Raw genomic sequence first — 12,071 nt, forward strand, 5'->3', positions numbered from 1 at the left:
CAGAGACTTGGGAGGCTGAAGCAGGAGAATTGCTTGAGCTCAAATTTGAGGCCAGCCTGGGCAACATAATGATACCTTATCTCTGAAAAAATTGTTTAGGCCAGGCACGGTGGCTCACTTCTGTAACCCCAGCACATTGGGAGGCCAAGGCGGGTGGATCACTTGAGGCCAAGAGTTCAAGACCATCTTGGCCAACATGGTGAAACCCTATCTGTACTAAAAATACAAAAATTAGCCCGGTGTGGTGGCTCTGTAGTCCCAGCTACTTGGGAGGCTTAGGCAGGAGAATTGCTTGAACCCAGGAGGTGGAGGCTGTAGTGAGCCAAGATCATGCCACTACACTCTAGCCTGGGTAATGCGAGACCCTATCTCAAAGAAAAAAAAATTTTTTTGAATGAGTATGGTTTTGCTTAACCAGAGTCTGTGGTGAGAGTGTGGGGAGCCCATTGTTTCCAGAGTTGATCTCCTAGGAGGATTTGTGATTTCTGAGCCTCAAATGAAATTTGGTATATATTCCCAGATGAGAAGCAGCAGTGATGGGTTAGCTTAAGGACCAGCCCCAGACCAAAGAACAGGTTGGATGGAATTTAGACCTCTAGGTTCTGGGATCCTAAAGAACTGAAGTAATTAGCCAGGCATGGTGGTGTGCACCTGTAGTCCCAACTACAGGTTGAGGTGGGAGGATCACTTGAACCCAGGAGTTTTAGAGGCTGCAGTGAGCTATGATCACACCACTGCACTCCAGCCCCAGGGCCACAGTGAGACCCTGTCTCAAAAAAAAAAAAAAGGAACTGAAGTCAGAATATCTTATTTTCAGGCCTTAGAGAAAGATCGTTACGAGCATAGTCCCAAATCTGGATTTCTCTTAAGCCAGGTCCTCCCTTGGCTTACCATTCTGTCTTCCACTGATAACTTGAGGCGGGTAGCCATTAACTAGACTGCCCAGCTGTTCCTGGCCTAGGGAGGAGCCAGAACCCCCAACCAATAGTAATGAGGATGGTGATGCGAGCCCTGGGTCCTCCCTAACTTGGCTACTGTGTTACAGAAGCAACATCCAAGGCAGTGTCATCTGCAACAATGCTGTGATTGAGAAGGGTGCAGACATCAAGGACTGCTTGATTGGAAGTGGCCAGAGGATTGAAGCCAAAGGTAAACCAGATTACAATCACAGATTCCATTTTTACTTCTCACACCAGCACTGATAATGCCAAAGGCTGGTGAGGATGTGGGAAACAAGCACATACGTACACTGCGGGCGAGAACATAAATTGATAAAGCCATCTTTGGAGAGCAGTTGACATCACTGTCAATTTTTTTTTTTTTTTCGGAGTTTCACACTTGTTGCCCAGGCTAGTTGCAATGGCGCAATCTCGGCTCACTGAAACCTCCGCCTCCCAGGTTCAAGCTATTCTTCTGCCTCAGTCTCCCGAGTCGCTGGAATTACAGGCATGTGCCACCACGCCCGGCTAATTTTTTGTATTTTTAGTAGAGATGGGGTTTCTCCATGTTGGTCAGGCTGGTTGCGAACTCCCGACCTCAGGAGATCTGCCCACCTCAGCCTCCCAAAGTGCTGGGATTACAGGCGTGAGCCACCACGCCTGGCATCACTGTCAAATTTTTTTACTTTGACTTAACAGTTTCATTTCTAGGAATTAATCTTATAGATAAGCTTATACATGTATGCACCCTTAATCTCAAAACCTTGAAAACATACCAATAGATCTAATGGCCCAGGTTGGCACCAATACTGTACAGTGATTCTTGAAGGCTAGGCACAGTGGCTTATGCCAATAATCCCAACACTTTGGGAGGCTGAAGTGTGAGGATCGCTTGAGCCTAGACAACATAGCAGGAACCCATCTCTACAAAAAAATTAAAAATTAGCCAGGCACAGTGGCATGCACGTATTGTCCCAGCTACTCAAGAGGCTGAGGCAGGAGGATTGCTTGAGCCTGAGAGGTCAAGGCTGCAGTGAGCTGAGATCGCACCACTGCACTCTAGCCTGGGTGACAGAGGGAGACCCTGTCTTAAAAATAATAATAAAAATTAAAATGACTGATTGCTTTTGGTATTATTCCTAAACCTAAAATAAGGTGGGGAGGGGAGTTGCTGAAGGAATTAACCCCACCAACTCTGTAGATGCCACATCATTTCCTTCTTCAATTTCTTCCCCCTTCTCTTTTTTAAAGTCATATGCCTTCCTTTTGGGCTTTAGAATCAAACAGACCTGGGTTCACATCTCAACTCAACTTAGTGGCTGTGCACCAAGTTAAATTTTTAATCATTAAGCCCTCAGATTTTCCTTTTTTTTTTTTTTTTTTAATTTTTATTTTTTGAGACAGAGTCTTGCTCTGTCGCCTAGGCTGGAGTACAGTAGTGCTATCTCAGCTCACTGCAGGCTTCTCCTCCTGGATCCAGGTGATTCTTGTGCCTTAGCCTCCCGGGCAGCTGAGACTACAGGGGCACACCACCACCCTTGGCTAATTTTTGTGTTTTTAGTAGAGACAGGGTTTTGCAATGTCACTCAGGCTGGTCTTGAACTCCTGGCCTCAAGCAAGCCACCCACCTCACTTTCCCAAAGTGCTGAGATTACAGGTGTGAGCCACTGCACCCAGCCCCAGATTTTCTTAATTAGACAATTAGGACAATAATAGCTACCTTGGAGAACTGTGAGAATTACATATAATTAAATGACAGGTGTATGCACTACTCCTTGAGTGTACCAAAAGACTTAGAATTCCTCATACATACTGTGCCATTATACCTCTCCATGCTTTTACATGTGCTCTCTCTAGATTTCCTCTCTTGAAGACTCCGACCAAGTGTTTTCTCCTTTGTAGAACCTTCTCTGACTCTTCCCATGACTCCCTTATAGCAGAACTACACATTCCTTCCACTGTGTCCTTGAGCTTTGCCACACCTTTATTAAAGTATGTTTCACAAGCCATGGCAATTATCCATGAATCAGCCTTCCCTACTAAGATCCTCAAGGTCAGCCGGGCATGGTGGCTCACACCTGTAATGCTAGCACTTTGGGAGGCTGAAGTGGGCAGATCACCTGAGGTCAGGAGTTCGAAACCAGCCTGACCAACATGGTGAAACCCCGTCTCTACTAAAAATACAAAAAGTAGCCGAGTGTGGTAGTGCATGCCTGTAATCCCAGCCACCTGGGAGGCTGAGGCAGGAGAATTGCTGGAACCCAGGAGGTGGAGGCTGCAGTGAGCTGAGATTGCACCACTGCACTCCAGTCTGGGTGACAGAGCAAGACTCCATCTCGAAAAAAAAAAAAAAGATCCTCAAGGTCGATTGTCTCATAACTATATGCATCCCTAGCTCTCAGAACAGGTCCTGATTTATGGTAAATGCTCAGACGGGGAAAAGAGTGAATGAATGAATGTTGGATCCATGAAACATATTTTGGGGGATTTCAGGGTATAAAGTTAGGGTTCCAAGAAAGGCCTCTGTGAGATGGTTGCAATCATCATGAGATGGGCTTCATAAACTCTTGGGCTTTCTGGCTTTAATTAACACTATGTGTCCACCTTTTAGCAAGGAGACCCTTTAATAGTCCTGCTGAAGGAGGGCTGGCCAGGGAAGTCATCTTGTCTGGGCTCTAAACTGGACAACCCCACCACTTCCTTCTCTCTGTCCTCTGCTGGAAGGACCAGTGCGTCCAGCACAGTGGTCAGTGCCCTCCTGCCACAGGCACTCCCTGGCCAGTTGCCTTTTTCCACTATTACTTCTTCTTTTATTTTTTTTGAGACTGAGCCGTATGGTGAAAGCAAACTCCTAGCCATCACTGCAGCACTCAAGACTTGTTACTATAGGTGACCTAGGCAAACACCAACAACTCACGTCCTTACCAGCAAAGAGCTCAATAGATGGCAAAGTCTTCCGTCAGTCTTCCTCACATGAAGGGGTTTCAGGAAAAAACATTCATCCTAAGAAATAATGCGGTCTCAGCCGGGTGCGGTGGCTCATGCCTGTAATCCCAGCACTTTGGGAGGCTGAGGCGGGTGGATCACCTGTGGTCGAGAGTTCGAGACCAGCCTGACCAACATGGAGAAACCCCATCTCTACTAAAAATACAAAAAATTAGCCGGGCGTGGTGGTGCATGCCTGTAATCCCAGCTACTTGGGAGGCTGAGGCAGAAGAATTGCCTGAACCTGGAAGGCAGAGGTTGTGGTGAGCTGAGATCGCGCCATCGCACTCCAGCTTGGGTGACAAGAGCAAAACTCCATCTCAAAAAAAAAAAGAAATAATGCAGTCTCCTCTCCAAATTCTAATCATTTTCATGCTCCAGAGTCACCACATCCATAGCAGTCTTTTTCCCCAAAAATATGGCTCATAACTCAGTGTAGGCCTCCCTACCCTCTTCTAGCACCAACAAGAAAACAAGCCATTTTATAACAACTCTGACTTTTCTCACCCCATCCCAATACCCTCATTGGTCATCTCTGGCAAAAATACTGGCAGCCAAATTTGACCTTCTCAAGCAGTAGAATAGCTACAGCTGACAGTCAAAACTTAAAAATGGCCAGGTACAGAGGCGGTAGCTCACGCCTGTAATCCCAGCACTTTGGGAGACCAAGGCGAGTGGATCACTTGAGGTCAGGAGTTCAAGACCAGCCCAGCCAACATGGTGAAACCTCATCTCTACTAAAAATACAAAAATCAGCTGTGCGTGATGGCACACACTTGTAATCCCAGCTACTTGGGAGGCTGAGGCAGGAGAATCACTTGAACCTGGGAGGCGGAGGTTGCAGTGAGCAGAGATCATACCACTGCACTCCAGCGTGGGTGACAGAGCAAGACTCCATTCAAAAAAAAAAAAAACACTAACTGCTAAAAGCATGCTTCATCTGAGTCTCTTCTTACAGTCAGTGACAGAACTTGGATCTCTTCCCTATGGCCAGAGTGATCAGTTCTTTGACCATGAAAGTAGACCTGGTATAGGTCAGGCTGTTGATGTATACTTGACACAGGTCAAATCCTCCTGGCCAGCAGGAAGCCTTCCCAGTTTCCCAACAGTGCACCTTTTATTTGTGACGTTTTTCCCTTCTATCCCATTGCTATTTTCCCAACTTATCATCCTCCCTTGTATTTTTCCCCTTGGGATCTTTCCCAACCTGATTCCAGCCCAAAGATTTTCCAGTGTATTTACTGGACCCTACTCCCATCCCTGACCAAGCATCACTAGCTTTGCTTAGTTTTTTGTTTTTTGGGGGACAGAGTCTTGCCCTGTCACCCAGGCTGAAGTGTAGGTGGCACAGTCACAGCTCACTGTAGCCTTGACCTCCCGGGCTCAAGCGACCTCCCACCCCGGCCCCTGAGTAGCTGAGACCACAGGCATATGCCACCACATCCAGCTAATATTTTTATTTTTTGTAGAGGTGGTGTCTAACTATTGCCCAGGCTGGTCTCAAACTCCTGGGCTAAGGCAATCCACCCACCTTGGCCTCCCGAAGTGCTGGATTGCAGGAGTGAGCCACTGCGCCCGGCCTAATTCTGCTTGTTGTGCCCCTGCAAGTTTCCTCCAACTTACTGAATCGCCATGAAAATACATCAACCCCAACATGCCAGATATAGTCTCTGTTCCCTGGCTCCCCCTGCCCCTTCCAGGCCATTGGCTCACTGCCTCCTTTCTATAGTTCTTTTTCCTTGAAAGTTTTCTATAGCTCTTCTTATCTTTCACCCCATCATTGGTCAGCTTCCAGGGTACTTCCCTACATTTATTAAGAGCTTTAGCCTATGGTTCACAGTCTTCCTCTCCTCTCCCTCACTTGTCCATAACATCTTGGACAACTTAAACATATTCATCAGTAAACTGTCCAGCTCTCCAGCTTCATGATTCCCTGAATTTCTCTACCAACCTTCATCTCCATTCAGCTTTAGCTCTCCACTTATATGACCATATCCTATATTAGTCATTACCCAAAACCTCTAAAATCATCATGTGGCAGTAGCTATGCTACACACTGGGGATATAATCATAACTACACTGTTCCATCTCTCCTCTCAATGTTCTTGGTGTTTTTTGTTTTTTTTTTTTTTTTTGAGACAGAGTTTCACTCTTGTTGCCCAGGCTGGAGTGTAATGGTGCGATCTCGGCTCACTGCAACCTCCACCTCTTGGGTTCAAGCAATTCTGCTGCCTCAGCCTCCCGAGTAGCTGAGATTACAGGCATGCGCCACCATGCCTGGCTAATTTTGTATTTTTAGTAGAGATGGGGTTTCACCATGTTGGCCAGGCTGGTCTTGAACTCCCGACCTCAGGTGATCCACCTGCTTCGGCCTCCCAAACTGCTGAGATTAGAGGCATGAGCCACCGCGCCCAGTGCCCTCAATGTTCTTATAGTGAAGTAGAGGAGAATGGTATAATGATGTAGGAATAGAGATATGTATTAGGTACAGTGGTTTCACAAAGCAGGAAATGGACAGTGCAAAAGGGAAGGCATCGCATATTAGAGGTGCTACGTTAGGGCACATAGGGTAGTAACAGTGCAACGGGAAAAAATGGAGGGGGAAGCATTCTAGGCAGAGGGTTGTACCCAAGTTCAAAGGTATAAAACAGGTCCAAGTGCGGTGGCTCACACCTGTAATCCCAGCACTTTGGGAGGCCAAGGCGGGGCGGATCACTTGAGCCCAGGAGTTCAAGACCAGCCTGGCCAACATGGTGAAACCCCATCTCTACTAAAAATACAAAAAAAAAAAAAAATTAACCACGTGTGGCGTCATATGCCTGTAGTCCCAGCTACTGGGGAGGCTGAGGTGGGAGAATCACTTGAACCCAGGAGGCGGAGGTTGCAGTGAGCCAAGATTGCGCCACTGCACTCCAGCCTGGGTGACAAAGCAAGACCCCGTCTCAAAAAAAAAGGGGGGGGGGATTAAAACAGTATGGCTTACTGGTAAAATGGAGAATACTGGGAAATGAAGCTGGAGAGGTAGGCAAAGATGTCATGGAGGGCCTTATGGCTTTGACCTTTATAGAAATAATAATAGCCACAACTTATTGAGCATTCACTTACCTTTAGCTCATTGAATTCTCACAACAACCCTATGCAGTAGGTGTCATTATTTCCATATTATATATGAGGTATTGCCCTTTCTTATCTCCGTTTATCCTTTTAGCCTCATTTCTTACTCTTATCCCCTCATTTCCTATCCTCTGGCCACACCACAGTATTTCATGGTCCCCTTTCTCCCATCTCACTGTCTTTGCCCTTCCTGTTCTAACAGCCTAGAATCCTTTCCATCACTGCCTGGAGAAACTATTCACCCTTTAAGACCCAGTTTCAGTTCTCCTATTTAAAGCCTCACCACAGCCAGGTATATAGACAGTTGGTCCCATCCTCCCGCATAGGAAGGTGCTGTCTCTCTCATATCCCTATTCCCAAGAGCTTCTCAAGAACACAGCCACAATAGTAGAGAAATAAATTTTTGTGAACACAGAATTAGAAGCAGTTGGGTTTGGCTGGGCGTGGTGGTTCATACCTGTAATCCCAGCACTTTGGGAGGCTGAGGCTGGCAGATCACCTGAGGTCAGGAGTTCGAGACCAGCCTGGCCAACATGGTGAAACCCCATCTCTACTAAAAATACAAAAATTAGCCAGGCGTAGTGGCGGGCGCCTGTAATCCCAGCTACTCAGGAGGCTGAGGCAGGAGAATCGCGTGAACCTGGGAGACGGAGGTTGCAGTAAGCCGAGATTGTGCCACTGCACTCCAGCCTGGGTGACAAGAGTGAAACTCGGTCTCAAAAAAAAGCAGTTGGATTTGAAATGTCATCTTGCTGCCAGTTCTCAGAAAACTTTTTTCCTTTTCTTTTGTAGCTAAACGAGTGAACGAGGTGATCGTGGGGAATGACCAGCTCATGGAGATCTGAGTTCTGAGCAAGTCAGACTCCTTCCTTTTGGCCTCCAAAGCCACAGATGTTGGCCGGCCCACCTGTTTAACTCTGTATTTATTTCACAATAAAGAAGGGCTTCCAAAGGCATGCTGGAGACTTGTGGAGCAGTCCCAAGCTCCACGTCAGGTGGGCTCCACGTGTACACAGTGTATGTTCATGAGTCATGTGGTAAAGATCATCTGGAGCAAGTGTGTGGGACAGGACAGACACAGTGGCCTAACTCTTGTGTGCCAAGGTGTATCAGGTGGGGCAGCAGCTGTCCAATGTAAAGCTCCTAGGAAGGCTACTTTCTGACTGGCTGACCCAACCCAGTCCTGAAAGTATCCCTCACCTAAAAGGACCTGGGAGTACTTCAGTCCCTTATCCTAATCAGCCTTTCTAGACCCATAGGCCTAGCTGCTGGCAGTGCCACGCCGGAGCATCAGCCCAGGACTCTGCTCCCATACCTCCATACAGATTCCCAGCCCCTTCCCCCACCTCACCCACAACGCCTTCCCCCACCTCACCCACAACCCTTTCCCCCACCTCACCCACAGCCCCACCCTCCATACTCACCATTCACTTCCTCTCCTCCCAGCCTCTAGCCATTTTCCCTAGTTCAACTAATATCCCTTGGAGACTGAACAGAAGCAGGGGCAGCCCCTGCCTAGCCAACAAGCCTATTCCCACAGGTTTTAGTGGAGATAAGAACATGAAGAGCCGTGGTCTGAGCCAAGCCAGACCCCGCTGCACCTCACCTCACTGAGGTTTGCCCAACTTGGGAAGGAAGAGCAAGGAACCTGTATCATGGCTTGAAATTCCTTCTGACTCTCCTCCAGCTGCACTCCTTTATATCCTAATTCTGCAGACTCTCCTGCTTCAGATAATTGAGGAATGAGATTTCCATATTCACAGCCCTTCTAGAGGCCTATCCACCTTCCCTCCACCACCCCTGCTCCCAAACACACATTCATTCTGCTCTCTCCCTGCATTGCTTTTACAACCTGCAGGTGTTTGGTGGAAGATAAAAGTGGTTCCTGGGGTGAGATTTCACCTCCTAGAATTATCAAAGTAAAGGTTTCTCTTGATGTCTTCACTGTGGGTGGCAGTAATTAGAAAGAATTATTTGAAATACTGGTTTCTGCATTGCTTCAAAAACCTCAAGGCTCTCAAGTTTACTTGAGTAATCTTGCCTATCTTGGTCATAGAACTTGTGAGAGACTCCATGAGTATTTCTACCCTGGGGGATCTCCACCTCTGTCAGCCTTCTTGAGAGCCCTGGAGCTCGCACTGGTCATAACAAGGCTCCTGAAAGTTTGCCCTAATCATGCAGGAGCTGAAATGGCCCGGCAGAAGTGGTTGAAACCAATAGGGCTGAGGGGGATGTGGGGATAAAGAGCTGTGGTGGTGCCCAACATGGTCCCCTTTGGAACTGAAATTAAATTGGTGGGGCCTAGATGGTGCTGGAGACAGAGTCCTGGCCTGGGTGGAAGAAAATCTGTCCTCTGTAATGTGGTTTGGTTTGGGTCAAATCACTCTGTCCTCTCTGACCTTGAGTGTTTCCATCTGCAAAATGAGAAAGTTAGACTGTGAATGTTAAAGGCCCTTCTGTTTCTCAGGTTTTGTCCTCTTTCCCAGAGCTTTCTTCCCCTTAGGACCTTGGTCTCCCAAGGAGCCAGAAGATTGCCCCTTGACCACAGAAAAGGGTTGGGAGGGAAAGTGGGGTGGAGGAGTAAAGAGCATTGATTAAACGGTCTCAGAGCCCTCCTATACACTCTTTCCTGTCCTTCCCCATGGAGCCCTTAGAACCCCTGACAGTGAGACAGAGGAAAAACCTCTCCTGTGCCTTCCCTTTGCACAAGTCCATCGAACAGCCTCTGCATCAAGGAAAGGAAGGAGCTGGAGAAAACAAAAGGTAAAAGCTTTCCCAGAGGACGGTGTTGTTGAGTTTGAGTCCCAGCTGGGAGCAGCCCCCAGCTCAGGACACTGCTGCTATTGTCTGACAGTTCCAGGACTGGCTGGGTGCCCAAGATGCTTTGATTTTTCTTCTCTTTGCTCTGTTTGTCTGCCAGAAGGCAAGGACAGTTTTTGTTTTCTTTTGGTAGCAGCTACAGAGGGGTTGAGTATGTCTGAAACATAGTGAGCAACTGAATGTCCACTGGCCGGCCACCTCTCCATGGACAGAAATCAGAAAAGCAAGGCAGGCAGAAGAGTTAATAGGGTCTGCCCTGCCTCTCCCAGTGATGCTCAATGAGGGGAGTGGAGGAAGAGGAGAAAGGGGACTTCGAATGCCGAATCAGGGAGGACCCTGGGGATGTGCTGAGGAACAGGGTTCCGGGAGCTTGCCGGGTCAGACAAAACTTGACAGCTGCTACTCCAGGAATCCATCCCCCAGTTACAATTCATCCTTGCCTGCTGGCAAGAGTTCCTTGAGCCGAGAAGACTGCCACTACCCAGGATGATTGCATCAGGGGCCTTCTGCCATGGATAAATGGGGAGCTGCTGCATTGGTTCTTAGCCTCTCTCCCTTCCCCATACTTGAAGTGAGGGGCCATAAGCTCTTGTGAGCCTATAAGACTGCCAAGATTGCCCTCCAAGCTGTTCCCCAAGGCCACAGGTCGAACTTCTTCCCAGTTCTTCACTACATTACTATTACCATCCCACTTCCATACTCAGTGGAGAGAGGGAAATTGTGTTTAGCTGTAGCCCCAACAGGAATCTAGGGCCTGCATGGCCTAGTTGAGAAGTTGTTTCTATTTCCAGAGAACTGCAGGGGATACACTTTCTTTATCCACAGCTATCCCTACTCCTAAGGAGGTACATAAACCAGGCCTTTGTATGCAGCTTTCTAAATAGTTAAATGTGTCTGAGGAAGGGGGGTGGCCCGTGGAAAGGACCACCCAGACAGAAAGTCTAGAAAGCTCTGCTCTAATGAAGCTGACCCAGAGGGAGAGAGACTGGGCAGGAGAACACATTCTATTGGAAGCCAGCATGACCTGTCCTTGGCCTGAGCCATCTGCCACTACCCAGGATGATTGCATTGGGGCCTTTCTGCCATGGATAAATGGAGAGAGGCTGCATTTGTTCTTAGCCTGTCTCCTTCCCCCACACTTAAAGTGAAGAACCATTCCCTAATCTCTGGCTGCAGCCCTGGCACCAAATACTTGATAGGTACACCAGGCGCGGTGGTTCACGCCTGTAATCCCTACACTTTGGAAGGCCAAGATGGGTGGATCACCTGAGGTCAGGAGTTCAAGACCAGCCTGGCCAACATGATGAAACCCCATCCCTGCTAAAAATACAAAAAGTTAGCCCGACGTGGTGGCGGGTGCCTGTAATCCCAGCTATTCAGGAGGCTGAGGCAGGAGAATCGCTTGAACCCAGGAGGTGAAGGTTACAGTTAGCCAAGATCGCGCCACTGCAGTCCAGCCTGGGCAACAAGAGCAAAACTCCATCTCAAACAAACAAACACTTGATAGGTGCTATTGGCCTCAACCTGCCCACAGGAAAGGAGCATACATACCCAGGCTTGGCCCCTAAATATAACAGGTGGTGATGGGGCTGCCCAGGACCCCCACTTCCCTCCTCCACATCTTAGGGTCATTGACTCTGCTTGGCCTAGATAACAGAAGCAGCCAAAAGCTGGTGAGTGAGAAGCCTAGAGGAATGCCAGAGAAAGAAAGCCTGCCTTGCCTCCACCATGAATTAACTCGCACATGAACCCACCTCTGAAGCCAGACTGGTCACTTTACCCAGCACTGTGTGTATGTGAGTGTGGTACACCTCACTTTTCCTGGCACTGTTCCTCAGCCATATGTATTATCTCATTTAATCCTTATGTTAATGTCAGAGATTATGTGACTTCCCCAAGATCACACAACCAGCAAATGAAAGATCCAGACCATGAGCCATTCCTTTTCCTTTTAGATTCTGTCATCCTCCCACCTCTCCCATCCAGTTCCTTTCACTTCTGGAAACATCACTTAGTACCCCCAACTCAGTGGTTTCCCCTGTGGTCTCTGTGCTCCCCTTCAGGCTATGAACTTCTAAAAAGCAGGGACCCTGCAACACCAGAACCCAGCAAAGGAAGGGACACATAAGAGATCCCAAGGCCGGGCGCAGTGGCTCACGTCTGTAATCCCAGCACTTTGGGAGGCCGAGGTGGGCGGATTGCCTGAGCTCAGAG

The 12,071-nt window shown here is 48.1% G+C and overlaps 1 protein-coding gene across 1 annotated transcript in view; it reads left to right on the forward strand.

Annotated features, from left to right (window-relative positions):
- The window catches only part of EIF2B3 (eukaryotic translation initiation factor 2B subunit gamma), a 140,673-nt gene extending 132,625 nt beyond the window's left edge, over positions 1-8,048 (forward strand). Inside the window, exons 11-12 of the mRNA XM_054490475.2 lie at positions 1,046-1,149; positions 7,830-8,048. Coding sequence (XP_054346450.1) covers positions 1,046-1,149; positions 7,830-7,882 — 157 coding nt within the window. The 3' untranslated portion in view covers positions 7,883-8,048. The remainder of the gene's footprint in view (positions 1-1,045; positions 1,150-7,829) is intronic.
- Positions 8,049-12,071: the final 4,023 nt, after the last annotated feature.

The sequence above is a fragment of the Pongo pygmaeus genome, chromosome 1, assembly GCF_028885625.2.
Source record: "Pongo pygmaeus isolate AG05252 chromosome 1, NHGRI_mPonPyg2-v2.0_pri, whole genome shotgun sequence".
NCBI classification, from domain to species: domain Eukaryota; kingdom Metazoa; phylum Chordata; class Mammalia; order Primates; family Hominidae; genus Pongo; species Pongo pygmaeus.